The sequence below is a fragment of the Aquila chrysaetos genome, chromosome 4 (genome assembly GCF_900496995.4).
Source record: "Aquila chrysaetos chrysaetos chromosome 4, bAquChr1.4, whole genome shotgun sequence".
NCBI classification, from domain to species: domain Eukaryota; kingdom Metazoa; phylum Chordata; class Aves; order Accipitriformes; family Accipitridae; genus Aquila; species Aquila chrysaetos.
Genome location: NC_044007.1, coordinates 22,010,039 through 22,030,151, shown reverse-complemented (window position 1 = coordinate 22,030,151; position 20,113 = coordinate 22,010,039). Strand labels below are relative to the sequence as shown.

Below are 20,113 nucleotides of genomic sequence, written 5' to 3'. Positions count from 1 at the left end.
AATTTTATTCGAAGAGGGACTTACTTAGACACTGTCCTAAGAAAACATCCCAAGGTTCTCTAGTGTAGGCTTGAGTCTCAGCCAGCATGGTTTAACTTATGACTACTTCCATCTTTTAGATTTTATTTCCTTTCTTTTGCATTTCCTTTCTTGTGAGTTCATGCATGCTCTTCTCCATGACCTTAACTTTAATTTATTCTTTTCTTTTTTCTTTTTGCATGTCTTTTTCAATTTTTGTTGACTTCAGAAGGACGAGGGATATAGAGGGAAAAAAAGAGGGAGGGCTGGAAGGGGATGAACAAAATGGAATATTTCCTGAGGAGGAAGAAAAAGAGGAGGAGGAGGAGGAGGAAAAAGCAAAGGAGCAAGAAATTAATGAAAAAGGGGAAGGGCAAGAGGTGACAGAGAACTGTGATAAGGAGGAAATCAAAGGATCAGGGCATGATGAAAAAGCTCAAGAAGACCAAGCTGAGGAAGGGAAAGAGGATGACAGGTAAAATATACTTCTGTTTCTATAGACCTATTCTTCTTCCTCCTGTACCAGGACCCTACTTGTCGTCCCTTTTTTTCCCTTTTGCTTAGCTTATTGTCTATGTTCCCTGCAGCTTTTTTTGCTTTCAATCATGATGCTTTCATATTTAAGCAAGTTTCACTCAGCTTCAGTGAGCTTGTTCTGCATACCAAATGATGCAGCACACTAACTTGACTCATTATTATGCATGCAACTACAGCATATTATTTTTTAAATTGGTTTAGACTAGAGTTTGAGTTTGACTATAATAAACAATAGAAATTACAAGGTTCCGTATTATATTCCCTGCTTGAATTATTATTTCAGGGAAAAATCTTTTGTTGAGTGATATCTCATCAATATCAAAACCATCTTTACTTCCATTTGTGACAGTACTAAAGAAGAGAATTTGGATTTTTTTTATTTTTTTTTTTTGTAATCTTCTTTGTGTAGGCTCATAAATGTGCGTATTGATCGACAATCAACATGGATAAGCAGTCTTCCCTTTTTTTTTTTATTCCATGTGCATAACTGTCATGGGTTGCTGTATTGTGGAAGGGTCGTGTACATCTGCTGCTCTAATGTGTCCAGAAACATTTCAGCACAATTGGCTAAGGTTTTATCAAATAAGATTCTGGATTTATACATTTTACCACAGTTACTTTGAACCATGACTTTTAATGTAAATGAGTGACATTTTGTATTGCAAAATGCATGTAGTTTGCATTAAAAGAAATACAATATACCTTTTTTCTTCATTAGCAAAAAATGAGTTTGAGATTTGCTGAATATTCTTGAACCCCTTCTCACCTACACAAGAATGGCAGAAAATCTCAGAAAAAAATACCTTCTTTTAACCTGCTAATTCTGCACTACCTATAGATAACTTACACCTGTAAAACTGTGCTCATATATGTTAGGGAAAGCAGAGAGCACTCTATGGCAATCCACTTTCTTCCTTTGCTCTAAACTTACATGTGTACATGCCTGTACGTACACACACACGTGAACATGCACAAAGCAAAGGTGGTACAAAAAGAGTATCAAAATGCATAGTGTTCAGTCTGGGGTGATATGGACCAATATAGCCATGCTACTGCTTTTATACATTAAGTGCCATCATTCCTTCACTTGTGAATGCATTTTAGAATTCAGCAAAAGCAGTTGTTTAGAAACAGCTGTCTTTAAGACTGCCTTGGCATATGTGTTCCAGGGACTGCTAAATGGTAGTGTGGGAAAGGATATTTCAAAGACCTTTTTATCTCCCAGCTCCCACTAAGTGCCCAGTTTAATGGATGTGGAAGTCCTGCCTCTCAAAAAGCATGACCCTGCGTCTGCTTTCCAGCTTTCACTCACGTTAGTCTTCAGACAAAATGCTGTCCCTCACAAAAAGTCCTCTTTGAGAAACAAGTTCTTATTCCCCATGCCAGCTTGTTCCTCTGCTTGTTAGCTGCCCTCTGCCTTCAGGAAGAAGCAGCAGAAGTCAGGAGTCCCTACTTAATAGAGAAAAAAAAATATTATTAAGAGGCTGCTGTGCAGTGACTTTTGTTTGTGTTTTAGATTTTGGATCCCAGCATGGAAACCAGCCTCTAGTATTATTTGTTCACTTTGCCCATTTTGACCACTTTTAGTATGTAAGTTATGAATAAAAAGGAAAGTTTCTCTAAATCCACCTTCCTTTCCCAAGGTACAATAAGTGCTCATCTCTTTAGTATTGTGTGAACATTCTTCTAGGTAAGAAGCAAACTGAAAAGCACAGATTGATTCTGATATAGATATAGGTACAGCTATAGGTATATATATACATTTATATACACACATAATTGTGTCTCAGTAACGTACTGAAGTATCAAGACCTGTGTATTCAGTGGACAAACCCAAAGGCAAAATCAATCCTAAGCATTGTTGTAAATTCAGTGCCTTCTGCTTGCTTGTTTGGCAATTTATAAGATACCTTATACCTGGAAATTTATAAGGTACTTGTAAGATAAGTTAACAACTTCAGCTTTCCAAAAAATGTTTTCAGACACGCCACCAATATTAAACAATCACCAAAGCATCACTTAATAATTAAACATATCAATACGTATTTGAGAGACCCAACAGAACCAAAGCAGCCAGTTCATCCATCACAGAACAGTAATAAATTATCATCTAGTTCTTGAGATCTTGGGCATCAAGAAAAGATATATTGCAGGTGGGAATTTTCAACATATATTTTTACTTCAGAAGTGCATCTGTAGTTGAACAGCAGTCACCCTTCCTCTGGGCAATCTGGAATGCAGGGGCTGCTCTCAATCACTCCACCATCAAAAATTAGCTCATTAAGGATACATCATACCTCTTGATGTCACTGTGCTTATATACTTTATGAGTAATGGTAATAGTCACACTAAGGGCTTCAATCTACTGAGATCATAGGGGGGTTCAATGTAAATTAAATGACCGTGAAGACAGATATCCATCATGGATTCGTCCCATGCCTATTTTAAAGAGTCCCTCAGCACAATAAACTGCATTAGCTTTTGGAGCACTGGAGCACAATAAATCAATAAATCTTTTTTGGCAGAAATAGCTGCAGCATCAGATTTTGCCTTCATTAAACCTTGTAAAACTAAACCTTGGCATATGGTTAACCTATAGGGAAAACATAATTGTGTTCTTTCTTGGCAATACATGTTAGTGAACAGGAAGCATGGATCAAGCTTCCCTGTTGTAATGTTTAGGGATTCCTTATGTACAGTTCCCTGACATTATTTCTTACTCCAGCTCCCTGATGATATCAGGGACAAAAAAAGCACTCTTAGATCTAATGTGTGAGCACTCGTGATTTTTATTGCAGGAAATCTGTTTAAGATTGCTCTAAATCTTAACCTTCCTTAATAGTTCTCTAAATATCAATCCTAAGCAATAATTCTGATAGTCAGGATAGTTTTGTTTTATCATATGAATACAGAGCAATTGTAATCACAGAGCAGGATTTTGCTATGCTACACGCTGTAGAAATATGGAAGAAAAATACAACCTCTGTTCCAAGCACACAGAGTCTAAATCATGAGATGACATATGAATCCAGAGAGGGAAACACACAGAAGAATTAAGAAATGTTCCACATAACAGGAGATAGTTACAATACTGAGTTGAGGACATCTTGACAACAGGGAGTACTAAGGGAAGATTTGAAGAAAGAAAATAAGATAGCTTTGAGAATGTTTCTGGAGAGCTCTTTTCAAGCTTTAGAGGCAATGAGGAAAAAACAGGAGGTGCTTACTAAAAATATATCAAGTGGATGTTGGGGCAAGTCTGATGAGCAGCAGTACCTGATCTCTCAGTCCTGAATGTGAGAAGATAAATGTGATGAGGCACAACTGCTAAAATACTGGAAAATAAAGATTAATTATGTACAACTAGATAAAAGAGATTATAGCTTTTTACCGATGTATGGAGAAAGGTGACACAGCCAAACTGAAAGGCTATGAAACTTATCTTTCCTACAGTATCCTGGAAGGGGTTAGGTTAGGTAAATTGCCAAGGCTGGAGAAAACCACTGCAGTAGCTGGTGTCTGAAATGGTGAGAGAGTAAGCAAAACAATTAGCTGTGTGAGTGGACAGAGAGGGTAGAGCTGTGAAATAGAAAGCATGCGCAAGTCACAAAAAAGTGGACCTAATATGAAGCCTGAATTAAAAGCCCTGCCCAAATAGCAGGTCTGAATGACACACATGATCCACATGGCTGGGAGAAAAAGCAGAAGAGAGGTCTTGGAGGGAATTACTAAGTTTAACAATACCGAGTTGAGATTGGTGATTCACAAGGAGGTGCCAAAGAAACAGGTTTTAGTGTAGGCAGGAGGAAACAGGGGAGGCAAGAGGGAGTTTTTATTGCAGAGGGGATAATGCTTTGATGTCCTCTTGATGAAGGGATGATGTTTGAGGGACAGCAATAGAGGAGACAGTACTACAGCCCTATGGGACCATCACAGTTAACTGGGTGGGCAGAAAATGAGAATCTACTAGAGCATATTTTGAATGAAAGGTTAGAGAGAGAAAATAATTGAGAGGGGATGAACTGTGGCATTTAAGGGAAGTAACATATTAGAGCATGGTTAATTGTAGCAAAGCAAAGAAGACAACTGTACTTTTGAAAGCTTAAGAAATCATTACAGACTTTGGCAGGACTAGTTTCAACCGAATGCAAAAAGGGAAAGATAGTTGTTCGGAAGGGGCTTGAAATGTAATTGGTAAACAAGAACTCAAGAGATTTACTTAAAACAATGTGTCCAATTAATTCAGAGATGAAAAGGAGAAAGGAGATGTGGCTGTAGTTGCAGAAGTGACAAGAACGAGTCTAGAGGTTCTACTTTACTTTCTAAAGGGATATACTAAAACATGTTTCTATGATATGGGGAAAGAGCCAGTGATGACCAGGTGGCTAGAGGTAAGAATAAGGAAAGAGGCATGGGGGGAAAGGAGACCAGAAGATAGCATACGATCACTTAGGCAAATCAAACAGTTGATGAAGAGATCCAGTGAGAAATTTCTGCACCCATGACAGGGGCAAGGGGAGAGAAATGTATAAAGAGGAGAATGCAGAGACAGCACAGAAGAATCAGTCATGTTTTGCTATGTATTGGAAGAAATCAATGTCAGCCCATGTGAAGAAAAGAAGTGAATGCTAAAGGAGACTAGAAGAAATAGAGCTGATTAAGTAGGAAGATGACACAACCGAAGAAGGAGAATTTGTAGTAGAAAAAGTCAGCTCGATGTAATCTTGCAGAGGCACTTGAAGATACAAGAAACAGAGTGCAGTATGTAGTTTTAAGTAATGGATTTCTTCAGATACAAAACTTTTTCTCTTCCTAATGGTTCTTCATGCTCTCTGTGCCCCTTCCCTTATTGGGTATAAAGATTCATTTCAAATTCACTTTCTAGTTCTTTTTTGTGTCATTCAGTCAAAAAAAATCTTTAAAGAATTTAATTTGTAGGTTTTAAAACTGATTCCTGATGAGTATTTGTTCCTTAGTTTTTCATTATATTGTAATCCTAGTATTTCAGTTTTTATGAGCTTTCCACTGTGATTGCAGCCATTATCAGTTAAATGCAGTGTTTTGCAAAGCTGTATGAAAAAGCATGTCAATTCGGTCTGTGCAAGCTCCTTCACGGGGGTGAAAGCCAGTAACATTTTTTGAAAATCTATATTCTAGTAAAAATATCAAAAACTGTGCAAAAGATAACAAGCATCAAGAATCCATTTTCAATGTGCATGTGCTGTTTGGTTTCTTAAAGCTATTTCAGAATGATTATAATGATTGCTCCAACTGCACTACTGGATGGAGAAAGTTAATTGTGCCCAACCTTTCTAGCCAAACAGGCCATATGTTTGTAAGGGAAAGCTGTAGCCCGAGACTCCTTCCCCACTGTACGATAGGTCCTTTAGCAAAATTACTGGACAGGCAGTCTGTGTTCCCAATAGCTTTATCTATCTGTATATGTATAGACAGATGGATAAGGTTCACCCACTGTGATTTCTGCCATGGCGGGAGAGAGAACTTGGGTACAGCTATGTCAATGTTCACGTAATTTTTCAGCAAAAACATGTCAGCATGCAGTTTCCTGCAGCTCTCAACCCAAGATGTTGGTGTAACAAATTTTTTAACATCACAACAAAGTGACCTTGCCATTCCTGGGATGAGGACGGCAGATTGCAGTACAATGTTCACCAGCTCTTTTCAGCTGCAAAATGTTTCGTTATTCAGGCAGCTGGGGCAGTTATGACGGACTGAATCCTGTAACAAAAAGTAGCAACTTTGTGTCCCTGTAACATATCTCTTCTGCATACTTCTGACTAGATAAGCAGAGAGCTGCTTATGTATTGCCAGTCTGTGACTCTGAAATCAAAGGACCTAAACCAAACTTTTTTTCAGTAAGATTTCATTAGTATTATTGGGCTGTGTAGAGTCTGTTAGCAGTTCATGGCAAATTCTTCTCCCATTTGAAGCATAGATTCAAAGCCACTACTTTTTGATGTAAGCTTTTTAACTTTACTATTCCACAGAGAGGCAAATCTTCAAAAGCTGTGAATTCATGTAGTTACTGGGTCTGTAGCAACACACAGAGTGAATAATTTGGCCATTTGTTTTTTTACACTTTCGTAGATGACATGCAGAGGAAAATTACCTGTGACTTCTGGAAAAATATTATGGAGAAGGATACAAAATATTGATGGTTCAGAAAGGAATTATATGAATTCATATCTTTGTTGTGAAATCTGTATTGAGGCTAGAATAAAAATAATTTAAGAAATCTAGCAAAGTCACCTGTTTCTAAGTTATTTGTCACCATCTATCAAACCCTTGGAGACCCATTCTTTCCTGTTACTTTGGAGTAAGTACAAAAGATGTATAGACTTCTTTACAGCTAGTAAACTCATTTTGATCCACTGGGAAATAATAAAGTAATGAATTTGGAAGTACACATTATTAACAGGTGAACGGTGAAAATACCTCATTTGAAACAGTCTGCAGCTTTGATACATGGTGCCCAGCAGGGAACTGAGACATTTTTTCTTTGACAGCAACACAGTATCATTGAGACTGCTTCCCTCTCCATGAAATACAGCCTGTGCTTTAGCCTCTGTTGAGACAACTCTGACCTGTGATCCAGAAAGTACTGATGTGCTCCTGTTACTAAAGGTTATTTAAAAACAGTGCATCAGTACTTTTAAAAAAACCAAACAAGATGTGCAGATGGAAAGCCTTGTAGACATGCAGTGAAGTAGGGATGAAGGGAAAAATTAAAATGAGGATTTGAAGCAAATATAAATGTTGAAATTAGTTCTAACACTTTTAAGTGTTTTAAAAAAGAGTAATTTTCTGAAGATATTTAAAACTAGATTGAATCATAAGTTCTTCAATAGACAGACTTTTTTATCTTTATTTGTACAGGAGTGAGCACAACAGGTCTGTGGACAATAATAGCAATAGCAACAACTGAAAGTGGGGTAGAAACTTATAAAAAGAAGGAATTGAATGTTGAAGCTTATCAGGCTTTTCTTTCTTTGATATTATGATTCTGTGGGTCTGTGTTAGTGCTGCATATTTTCACTATTTTTGCCTGAGTATTATTTTAATAGAAAAGTGAAGATTCTGTAAAATTAATAAGTACCTTTTCTGATTCCTCTAAATGTACTTCATTAAACATAATTAATAAGCTTATCACTTAGCCTTCTAAGAAACAAAAATAAACTCCTTCTTGTACTTCATAAAAGTATTTCTAAAACATAGTTACTGGTTTTGTGCCAGTGCCTTTGAAACTCATTGCCAGACCCAGACCCATCTGGCAAGTATGATATTTTAACTAAGGTTCAGGGGCCCAGTGCTGGTCTTACTATTGCATACTTAATACCTATGGTAAGATGATGCTCCAGTGGTTTGCTGTTGCCCATCTACCTGATTTTAATGTTATTTGACCAAGCATCCGAACATTTTGGTTCAGTACTATCACTGTACCTGCATGGTGTTCATACTCATCTTAGTCTATAAAGTCCATAAGGTGCTACCTAAACAAAGTGGGAGATGGGTCATCAGGTGGCCCCTAGTAGGAAATAAGCCTATATATTTCCCTACAAGTACCACTGGGAGCCCAGCACTTCCCAGATCGTAGCGATAACATGAGCATGATTCCCATGGAGGCCCAAGGTAAACAAGAGGAGCCTTTGCACCAAAGGTGCTTGGTGTACAAAGTGTACATTGCCTGAGCAGGGAGTTCTGGTCATAGACGTGTCCTCCCCAGGTCAGAAGAACAAAGTTTGCAGACTTGTGTTCAGAAGGATGTAAGCCACGTTTCCTCACAACATTTTCTTTTATGATGGTCCTAAGTTTTCTGTTTTCTAATTTCCCCTAGAGGCCCAAAGTGACTCAAAGTCATTTTGTCAAAGTGACAGAAGTCAGACAAGGCAAGATCATGATGTCCCAGATAATGTCTCTTTGGTTGAGGTAATTATGGCTTCAGATCTCTTGCTTGTGTCCATTTAGGTCTCAGTCCCAGAAGATCAATTCAGAGAGATGCTATGGGTTTGTGAGATGTTAGCAGTGCCTATTCTGACCCTGATTTTTCGGAGTCCTCAAGCAACCTGAATTTACAAGGAATGAAGGAAACGTCAGAGTTGCTTTAATTCTTTAGAAGCCCGCTGCCACACGCATGCACATAAGCAGTACAACAAGCATGAGCATATCCACGTTGCACAGTACTAATCAAAGCAATCCAGTCTTTCATGAGTGAAGTATACATGCAGCTATAGTGAAATCCGTATTGACTACAGCAATTTATTTAAATAAAGCCTTTTGAGGACATCTGGCTCTTTCCTGTGTATTATGTTATTTTCCCCTTAACGTAATCTCAGTAGCACATCCAGTTCCTGCATGTCTATCTTCCAGAGTTTTCTAGCTGTCAATGTGTTTTCTAAATAAGAAAATCTTCCTTATAGCTAATTTCAGTTTAGCAATTAAAGATGATAAATCATGATTCTTCTTACCCTGAGGCAATACATGATAACTCTTACCTCTATATATTTTTGAGCATTTCTGCCTTCAAGTCTGAAATTTTTCTCACTTTCCTGACTTGATTTTACATTATTTCTCTGGTGGTTTTAGGTTTTGACACATAGTGGATTTAAAGTCTGGTTTATCAATTCACTGCTTGCTTTTCATTTCATAGAGCTCTTTTCAGCCCTTCAAGGAACAAATCTGGGCAGCACTAAGCAAGCTTGCAGTATAGCTTGTGACTTAGTCAGCCGTGTTAATATACAAAACAGAATGGCCCCTCTCTTCCATCTCTGTTGGAAGACTGTAATTCAACAGTATGTTTGAAAAAGCACATAACATTTAACTTTCAGATTAAGTACATGAAAGGTATATTTCTGTAAGAGACACTCTCAGTTAAATCAGGTTGCTCACTGTCAGTTTTAATTTGGCAAGCTTGTGGTTAATCTGCTTTTACAAATGCAGCTGCTTCTTTGCCAGGCTGGGTTAAAGAAGATGCTTTCTAAACTCAAAGATTTTGGATGTTATTCAAAACAGACTCTGTCTTTGTTTGGAATGTACTTAACTGTATTGCCCAGCCTTCAGAGCTCATATGGACTGCTTCTGTTTACAAATTAATGACAGCTGACTAATGCAAGACTTTTGGACCTCAGCTAGGTTTTTTTGCTAGCCTTCTTTTGCATTCATACATAAGAAATGGCTGGTTTACTTCACTGCATCAAAGGAAGGGATTTCTGCAAGGATTCACTACTGTTAGCGGAGTAATAAAGCTTTTCTGTAACTTTGTAAAGGAAAACTTGAAAGTTTATCAACAGTAGATGAATATGAATATAATAATTTTCATTACAACATTAAATTTAAAAGTTGCTATTAATTAAAAAATTGTTGTAAATTGTATTTCTATACAAAAAATGGCCAATTATTCTCTCAGAGACTGTGAGAACTTTTATCAAAAATCTCTGAATCTCTGTGAAGAATTCAACTGCTAGTGTTTGGAAACAGTTATCTGTTACAGTGTTTTTTTCTGCATCATGCATTTGTTGTGACAATGTTTGGTAAGTAACCCAATGGCCTGACCCCAAACGATTTTGAAATTTGTTCCTATTTAAAAAAAACATGCTAGGCATGATATGGAAAAAGCTATACATCTTTTAATTTATAATAATAAAGCAGTGTGCAGAGCTTGATATCTAGCAGAGTGGGGAAGATGAGGTTCAAATCAACCTATGTGCTGTAACAGGTGAGGTATTTCTGATTTGTAATGAGAGACCTTTGAAAGAGATACTTCATATAAAAATATTGTTACTTTTATTTTGAGATGTGCACACAAGTTTTCTTTGAAAAGTAATATACATAACAAAATACTTTATAATCATTGCTTTATTGTTGCTCACCAACTTTCTTGTTAAAATTTCAGTAAAATAAACCTAATAATTAAGTCAGTCCAGTAGCTATTAGAGATTTATATCACAAATGAGTTAATAGGATAATTTTTGACCAAGTGAATCTCAGGAGACTGTCATTATAATTTCGAACCTGCAGTCTCTCTCTTTGATGTGAATTGGCAGATGAGTACGTGCATTGGCCGGAAGCATTGTTCCCATGGAAATGTTATTTCCTACATCACAGCTGTCCCCATAATGCTGTTTTTGTTAAATTTCTTCAGCAAATTAATGAAATGAGAGCCTCTCCAATTGAGTTAAGAGGTCTATTAAGAATGGCATTAAAATTCCTCTCCTGGTTGTAAAAAGCTGTAAACAAAGTCTTCAGTGGGTCTTCCAGTCTCACAAGAGACATGTTTTAGAAAATATCTATTACAACAATTGAAAAATTGTTAAAATCCTTTCCCTAGGACATCACAGCACACAGCTGTACTCCACACTTGGCAAAGTGGATTTTTACTATTGCAGGTGCTTTATTTTCATTAGGGATCGTTACCAGAGAACTAAGCTAAATGACAAGGAAGTGGTAATATTGACTTTGCATTGGGAGAAAAAGAAACCTGCAAGATCTGCCAAATGACTTAAGTGTAAATCTGATTCTCCAATACATACGCTTTTGACACAGCAGCAAGATCATGTGTTTTAATTTCCAATTCTGCTGTAAAGACAACTGCAAAAATACAAAAAAACCCTCAAAAATCCCACAAACAATATACAGTACGATGGATAGTATTGATATATTCTCCTTCACATTTAAAAATATTAGTAATATTGTAGATTGGAAAAATGCCTGTGCTTCATAATACTGATTTTAGTAAAGTGTATTTGTTAGTAAATGAAAAAAAAAAAAAATCAAGATTTTCTTAATAGTTTTAGTCTATCAGTCTTACTTAGAAACAGATAGAATAGCATTTTTATTTACTCTTTGTAGAATAAGTGATGTTCTTTGTAATTTGTTAGTGATTATGGAGTCACTGGGTGTAAGGATTCTGTACTGCTCCCTATGCTGCTTTCTGCCACAGGCTGTTACGCTTCAGGGCCAGGGCCTGATTTAAAAGTCAGTTTTATATAGCTTTAGCAGTACTTTACTCCTGCAGAACTCCTGCTGATGTGATGTCAACTTACCAGGTTAGTGAAGGGGGAAGAGGAAGCTTTTCTACATCTACAAACACAAAACGTCTGTCTTGCCGGTTTGTTAGTGAGGAAGATGATAGAAGGAAGAGCAGGGAGAAGAGACAGGAGAAACTGCCGGGTAACAGTTATGGTTATGGGAAATGACTGTTCAGTTCAGTGAGTCACTAGCTAAGCTACAGGTCTGGGGTTCCTGGCTCTGGGACTTATTTTGAGCTGGCAGATGGATTGTGATATTATTTAACAAATGAGATACAGGGAAAGAGAAGTGTTCACCTTACAAGAGTCTAATTATAATTTTAACAAGTCAAGGAAAGAAGAATGAGACGGTGGCAGAGGATGTCTGAAAGGATATGATCTGTGTTTTTTGAGTGACCGTGGTGTTCTAGGATTTGGGTTTGGGCCTGTTTGTCGTTTGTATTTCTTGTCTATGGAGAAAGACTAAGTCAGTGTATTTTCCTAGCTTAGCCTTTCTCATTGCTGCCAGTTGGATTGCTTAATGTACAGAAAGAATGGGCAGTACTGCCCTGCATGACAGCATAGGATGCCTGCAAATATCTTGATGAGGTTCTTTAACCTGCGGGACTTCATAATTGCTTTTTATAGCCGTAACAGCTTTCAGGGGAGTCATTGTCTTCAGTTGTTCCATCCCCATTCTGGTTGGTTTGCCACATATTGTAAATCTCAAAAGGCAGCGATAAAGCATAAGGACTCCCAGGTGTCAGTGGTTTTTTTTAGTTTGTGTTTTGTTTTGTTTTTCTGGCCTAAACAAAAGGTTCCTGAGGAAATTTGGCACTTACCATACTAATCAGCCAGTTGCTATAAAAAGTTTCTGTTTCTGTAGGCAAGAATCTGACCAACTAGTGAGATGCTTTCCAACTCTGCAACTGATTCAAAAGGTGCAGCCAAAGACTGCAGGTTTTTAACTATGGCAACAGGATGAGACTTTCCATTTGGTACATATGAAAAATGAGGATTCGGCGTGTCTGCCACTGCTTCATGGAAAATATAAAAGCAGCCAACAATATTATCAATCTAAAATTAGTATTTTCTTGTAAGATTATTAAATATTTTTAAAGCACTAATAAGTCAGAAATTGGGAGAGGTTGGATGAAGTTTCTGATGTGTTTTTTTACTTCTTCACATTCAAAAATGTCGATTAAACCAAGTTTTTATCTGGAACCTGTTTATCTAGGATCTGGAGCATTTGCCCACAATGCAGTCCATCTTACCTGGTGCAAGAGTTACCCAGCTATACTGTTGTCTATAAAGTGGCTTCAAATCAGTTTCTCTGCCTTTAGGGCAGGATCCTTTTGTACTGTGAAATCTTCCCTCTCCTTAACCCAAACCTCACAAACAGTTGCTTTCCTTCTTGGTCAGATATCAAGGAAATGGTATGTCTAAAGCCGGAGATGCCAAGACTAAAGCAAAGATCTTCTTATGAGACCTGCTTCTCTCCCTCCCTTCTATGAAGATTTCCTTAGGTGCTTTATGGTGTTCCCCTCTGGCTATGCATCAACTCCAGAAGGGATCGTTTCCCAAGTAGCCAGTCCTAGGCATTGTATTTTGGGAGAGTTTCTCTGCCAATGTTTTCTAATCTTTCTGTAATTCAGCAGAGATATTGACAAACTGGGGAGAAAAACGAGATAGTTTCTGATTATCTGCTATAGTAGCAGTCTGGAAAACCTTGACAGCAACTTTGATTCCAGAGAATAATTGCACTCCCTGTTTTGAAAACAAGTGGGTCTCTGCAAAGAAATCTTGTAGATTAATGCCTTTAAGAAATCCAGAAATATAACATTGCATTTTCCAGAAGGCTATGTATGAATAGCAGTTTTGTACTTGCTTACTGTTTTTCTTTAAAAGCACTCAGAGAAAGCTTATGGGCTAGAATTGGCCTGTTGAATATCAGAATTTGAAAACAATCTGAGATTTGTAGTATCATCAAGGAATTTAAGGCTATGTCTATACCAGTAAGCTAGACAGGGCTGGGACATAGTCTTGATCATCCATACCGTTTAAACAGTTTGTGTCGTCCTTGGCATAGCTTTGTGCTGGACACACTGATAAGGTGCCCTTGATTCAGCCCAGGCACAATTCAGGAGATAGCACGGGTCAGGATCTGTTTCCTCTAGGCAGCATGCCTGAGAAAACCCTGTTTTGGGAAGAATGTAAGCTAGCTGTCCGTATGCAAGCTGTCAAGGTCAGAGAACAGGCCTGAGCCATTTTATTAACTACTGTAGGCATGGCACATGGGTCTTCAGTGACAATAAGGACCATATTAAATTTCCTGTCATAGGTGTCTGACAGTCTGACTCCCCTCAGTTGGCCAGTATGGTATATTTTTAAGAATAATATCTGGTGCTTAGGGTTGCCATACTCCACCATTGGCTTTAAAGTACAAATATATATACAGGTGCCTTGCTCTAATTTCTTTTCTAATGTCTTATTTTTCTCATTTGTTTTGAAGAACTTTCTGCTTTAGCTTTGGGAACGTATTCCTCTAAAATTTATCCATAGTGTAGGTGGCCACAAACAGTTAAGAAAATGTACTGTAAAGTACATAGGAAGCTGACATGCCCAGCTTGATCCTGACTATCTGGAATAATTATCACTTGGGAAAATATAAATATGCTTAATACCTGGTTTGAGTTTGCTTTAAGTAGACTGTTTTAATCGATGATCAGATTTCAGAGTTTGTTTTACACTCAGCTTATTAGTCATTTAACTTGCTTGAGTATTCCCTCTGCTTGTTTGTGAAGAGATTACAGAGGAATACTGTATGTTAGGAAGGCTGTATAAAGATACTTCTCCTGACTGAGAAAAACTAGAAAAGACAGTGATCGGAGTTGAAGGTAAAGTAGAGAAATCTTTCCTTTTTCTCTGGAAAATGGAAGCATCTGACTAGAGTTTCTAGCCTACTTACACAGAGAGAGACCTGTCTGCAGTTCTCTTCAGGAAGTTTCCTGAATTTCAGAGTAATGCAGGAAGGAACGTTCCTGTGTGAGCTTTGCCCATCACCTTGCTCTTGTTGACTAGTTGGTCCCCATAAGCCAAAGCCAGTGCCCTGGCTGTCACCTTCACTCTACTGTTGCTGTAGGCTGTGGGCTGCCATGCAGCTGGGGTTGTGTGATGATTTTGTTCTTGGTTTGATTCTAATAAAGGGTGATTATTATGCCATTATGCACATGTGATTGGGACAAGCATAGTTAATTCTTTTATCTAATTTGGGGTTTTTTTTCCCTCACCTGGCTGCATATTCTTTTTGCAGAGGATATTTTTAAGATAAATAGCTTATAAGGCACCTTGAGAACCCTGTTTTTAGTACATATCTATTCCTTAACTCATATAATGTCATAAATTACTTTTATTTCATGTCAGTTTTAAAATATTGTTGTACATATTTAACTGGATGTGTGTGTGTATGATTATGTTTGTGTATATGTACATGTAAAGAAAACTTCATGTATAAGTAATTTCTGTTTCCTGTTAAGATAATAGGTTGTAGGATTTACTCTCTTAATTTACTCTCTCCATCTTATATTTCTCTTACCTCAGAAAGGAGCTAAACTTGACATACAACACCCTATTTTTCTGGGAATAATCTATTTCTGGCACTATCAGAAGACAGTCTAGGTAGACAGATAGCTTCACTGGTGAGGATACCAAGCATCTACCAAGAATAATTAGTGAGTTAGGGTTTGGATGGCCAGAAAGGGTTCAGAGTGCTGATAAAGCACTTGGCTTGCTCATGACCACTGCAGATTTACTGTGAGGTACTATAAGCCACTCAGAACTCTCCTGGTACTTATTTCTCAAAGCCTTTTTGGTGGGAGAAGAATTGAGAAAAAACAAAGCTGTGATGGCTTTCTCCAGGAGCTGTTTGCTAGTTGGGAGCATAGCAAAGATGTCATGTCTGCTGCTTTTACAGATGGAAAAAAAACAACAGCAAACCTTTAATTAAAGCAAATGTTTTTAGAACTCTACTGGAAAAAAAAAAAGGTTTTGTGAATGAACTTTCAATATTAGCCATTTGTAATAGTATGTGGTATATCCACACAAATCTAGATCTAAGTCCCCTTTTCTTTGCTTGAATTATCTTTCTTACATTTCTCAGTTGGTCAAAAGAACGTGGTTGAATGAAGTCTACCTCATTGTTGGCAGGTGTACACAGCAAAGCTTCATTTTATGATACAGAAGCCTTTAGACAGCAGCCAAGGAGCAAATTTTTGTAATGCATAGTGCTTTCATAGTTAACTGCCTAGTGAAATTATAGCAACTTTGTTTGCATGCCAAGCTTTTTAAGCACGTAGATTTCTTTAATAAGGGTAATTATTGTAATCCATTGCACTTAAATAGAATTATACATCTTGGGAAATGACACATGAAGCACCTCAAAGGCACATTAGACTCAGGAAATGGGAACTTTCTCCTCAATGTAAGTTTTATGAGAAAATAGAATATTTCTGTTTTCACTGCTATGACTTAAGACCTTTCCTAAATGTTAATATCACTTATAAAGCAATGCCGTAAGTATTATTTCCTATTAGTAAATATGACAGGAACCCACTGATTTTCTGGATATCATTCTTGAAAAATGGATCATTGGAATAGGTTCTGCAAGCAGTAAAAATGTTACTGCCCCTATCAGTCTGTGCTGTGTGAGTGATCTCCCACATGAAATAACAGAGATTCAGTAATGTCTTATACTACAGTCTTCCCTCAAAAGGGCATTCGTAAGATCTCTCTCCAGGGATCTGTTTTCAAAACAATTTTAGAAACTAAATAGCTCTAGTTTTCTACTCCTGTGTCAGATTTGAACTGATTTTTTAAACCATTGAAAAGAGAGAGACTGGACAGACAACACAGTCACATTAATCATATTTCCTTAGAAAACCTGGGTTAAAAATAGCATTACTGGATAAGGGGCTCTAATTTTCTGATTCCCAGAAGAATTTTGCGTAAGATAAAGTTGAAGATACTAGCTCTTCCCAACACTGTTCTTCTTAGATCTGTTTCGTATTTCTTATATGCAAGACAGTGTTGAAACTGAGAACTAGTTTCTGTGGCATCTCCTTTCTGTAAAACAATCCCTAAAGGTGTTTGAAAGAAATTATGGCATCTGATGTTATCATCTGACACGTAAGTTATCATAGTGCTAAAAAGCTCAAGAAATACAGATCCACTTTTTTTTTTTCTTCCCTGCCTTCCTCTTTACCCACATCCTATCCCACTCTTTGCTTAGTGTTAAATGTACCAATATAAGTCAGTGTGTACTAATGTATAACAACAAAGGGAGTTAAAAAAGAACAAGAAAAAAATTTTCAGGTTATCTCTTTTGCTTTTCTGTCCTGGCAAGGCCACTACCGTGCTCTCTCAGCTTTGTTTTGTGCCTCTCCATCTCTTGATCCAAACTCTCATTCATATGGTTCCTTATAACTTCCTTCAGAAAAACACACCCAATATTTTTTTGACTTAATGGCAGAGGTCCACTTCTTCTATAAAATAGCTCTTATGTTTTCCTCTGTGTTGTGGCTTAACTCCAAGTGTTTTCTACCTTCATGCACATGCAGCTGTCACCTAAAGAGCAAAGCACGTTAGAGGTACCTCTCAAATATCTTAAATAGTTTGAGCATTGTTCCAAACCTTATGCTTCATCCTATTTCCCCTTGAGCGAGTGGGAAGGGACCCAGTGATCCCTTTGCTTTTGAGGGCACTGCATTAACTCCATAGATAAGTTTTGTGTGAGAGAACATGTATTATAAAGCCTTCATAAAGAAGCAATTCAACCTTCCTTTTTTGAAATAGATTCAGGCCATTATAGGTAAGGGGAAGGGAGTGTGGCCATACCAACTAAAATTTACTCTAGAGCCATTTGCTGAGCTGTAAAGGTCTAAGAATAGCCTTCTCATGTTTCTGAAAATCTGTTTAAAAAGTAAAAATATTCTTTGTTAGTCTATATACTGGTGATTTAACACAAAAATAATTTCCCCTGGTTTCCAGAAATATTGCACTGTTTTGTGATTGTCTAACACTGTATCTAGTGGGGACTTTTTAGTGAGAGGCACTGTACTGAACAGAATAATAAAGATCTAAGATCTGTGCAAGAACTTCACTGAAATACAAATAGTCTCTATGTATTCTCAGGCCCACATGTGCTCCAGAGTTTCCAGGTCTGGATGTTTGTCCAGACACCTATCAGTTAGATGTCAGGGCAAGATTTGGATAGGTACTGCTGCCATCAGTGTAGATTGTCATTTCTGTGCAAAGGAAAGGTCCCTTAGCCTGGACCACTGGGACATCAGGTCCCCCTGGGGGAGGTTGTTAAATGCTGCAGCAGATAATTTAGACGCAGCCATGTAGAGCATGCAGAAACAGTCTATAAATACGTACAAAAGGTATATTAGAATTAAAATCCATTTATCAGTAGTGATGATCTAATTCACACAGCAGCCAGGTGTTGTATGAAATACAAATATCATATATGTATTTGTTGCTGAAGAGGGAGCAAAAAAACTATGGCTGTTCATTACTATGGAATTTCATCAAAATCATAGGATGACTGAGCTAAACCAGATTACTGAAAACATCCTTGAAATATCTGGATGTTTAGAAACAAAAGTTAGGCTTCAGACTGATATCCTTTCATTCCACTCAGTAATGAATCAAGTATCTGTTTCCCAGAGGAATATAGATATTTGTGTGTACGTATGTGAGAAGAGGGGCAGAAAACTGATTGCAGAACTTAAATTTCCCTAGCAAAAAATGTATATATGGTATACTGATGTATTAATTCTTTTATATGCTTTTGCTGGTAATGTATTTTAAGACAATCAATAAATAAAAGCTTATTATTTAAAACAAAATTTTGATGAGTCAAGTATGTTCACAGGAGATCAAACAGGAAGCTAGAATTAAAAGTGCTCCTTTTTACCTCTCAAAAACCAAACCCTACCTGTGTGAATTAGCTGCTTTTACCCTCTAGTCTCCCAAAACCTTCCATCTGAAACCTGTCCTTTTCTGTCTTCCCCTTTTTACTCTTCTTTGTCTGCGCTGTTTATCCATCCACTGGCTGACAGTGTCTTTACATCCAAAATGCAAAGCAGACAGATGGGCGCCTCAGGAAAGAACATGACTAAGAGCACCAGCATCAGCGGGGACATGTACACACTGGAGAAGAATGATGGCAGCCAGTCGGACACAGCGGTGGGCACTGTTGGCGGTGGTGGCAAAAAGAGACGCTCCAGCATCGGGGCAAAGATGGTCGCCATCGTGGGTCTCTCGCGAAAAAGCCGTAGCACATCACAACTCAGCCAAACTGGTAGGAACTGGATTTTTTTTCCCCTCTCTCAAATTATCATTTAAATGTACATAATATGTATGTATTATGGTTTAACCATTTGGATATCCTGTTGAAGTTGCCTAATCAACAATATTCTACGGAATGAAGAAAAAGGTCAAACATCTTTTTTCTTTGGACATTTACTAAACTATTTTTTTTTTAGCAAAGTCCTTTTCAGGTTGGACTGAGGCTTTTATTTTCTGCTTGCTGGAACCTGCTTAATTCACTAATTCCTTGCTTCTCAGGAGCCAACGTGAGCTGCTGCACTTCTGTTTGGGGGAAATCCTTACTGCAAGTTTGTGAAGGGTTGCTGAAATGATGCAGAATTCCTTTGCTTTTGTCACAGATAGTGTTTGCATATTTCAGTGTGTTGGTTTTTTTCACATTTGAACACGCAGCCTTATTTTGAAACAAAACAATTTTCCTGAACAAAATTATATATTTTATTACTTTAGTACAACTGTTTTATTGCTTTTTAATTCATTTCTTTTCAGCCTACAAGCTTATTCACCATCAGTATAAATTTTCCTCATTTCTGTTTCTCTCAGTTAAAATTTGATACTGATATGTTCTACCTAGGAAAAATGGAGAGTTTTTCTTCTTTGATGCCTAAAGTATTTAAAATCTTATGCGCTTTTTTTTCTATTCCTCCTATTTCAGGGAAAATCCATATAATGCACTCTGAAAAGCTCTCATTGTCAATTAAGGAAGCTGTATAGGATGAATGTATTTTACATGGAAAAAGACTACTTATATTTAAATTATATATACATATAAAAGTGCTTAAGCAATTTATAGTTATGCACATATATATTTATATATTTCAAGGTGTATATATAAGATATATTGTATGTTCAGTATTTAGCAAAACTGTTGTAACATTGTCATGTGGTTCAGCGTAAGTTTATAGTGTTCATATGTGTGTGGTCCCGTCTGAAGGTCTCCATTGTGCTAACCACCATTCAAACATTGATAAGAGATTTTTCAGTTCTCTGGAAGGTTTGCAGTTTCTAACGTGAAACCAAAGTGATAAGAGTTTTAATGCACAAGTAAAGGGAGCAAAACAATGATTTGCAGTGTCAGAAATTGTGATAAATTTTTTAAGTGAACTTTTGTAGGATGGGGACTTAAAGTACCTGGAAAGAGTAGA

The 20,113-nt window shown here is 37.3% G+C and overlaps 1 protein-coding gene across 50 annotated transcripts in view; it reads left to right on the top strand.

Annotated features, from left to right (window-relative positions):
• RIMS2 (regulating synaptic membrane exocytosis 2) overlaps positions 1 to 20,113 on the top strand; it is a 486,153-nt gene that overhangs the window by 410,100 nt on the left and 55,940 nt on the right. For 36 of the 50 annotated variants that reach the window (XM_030011022.2, XM_030011023.2, XM_030011017.2 and 33 more), the window contains 2 exons: positions 248 to 493; positions 18,701 to 18,942. In XM_030011022.2, the coding sequence (XP_029866882.1) occupies positions 248 to 493; positions 18,701 to 18,942 (488 nt within the window). The remainder of the gene's footprint in view (positions 1 to 247; positions 494 to 18,700; positions 18,943 to 20,113) is intronic. The other 14 variants (XM_030011036.2, XM_030011034.2, XM_041122996.1 and 11 more) reach the window with 4 other exon arrangements.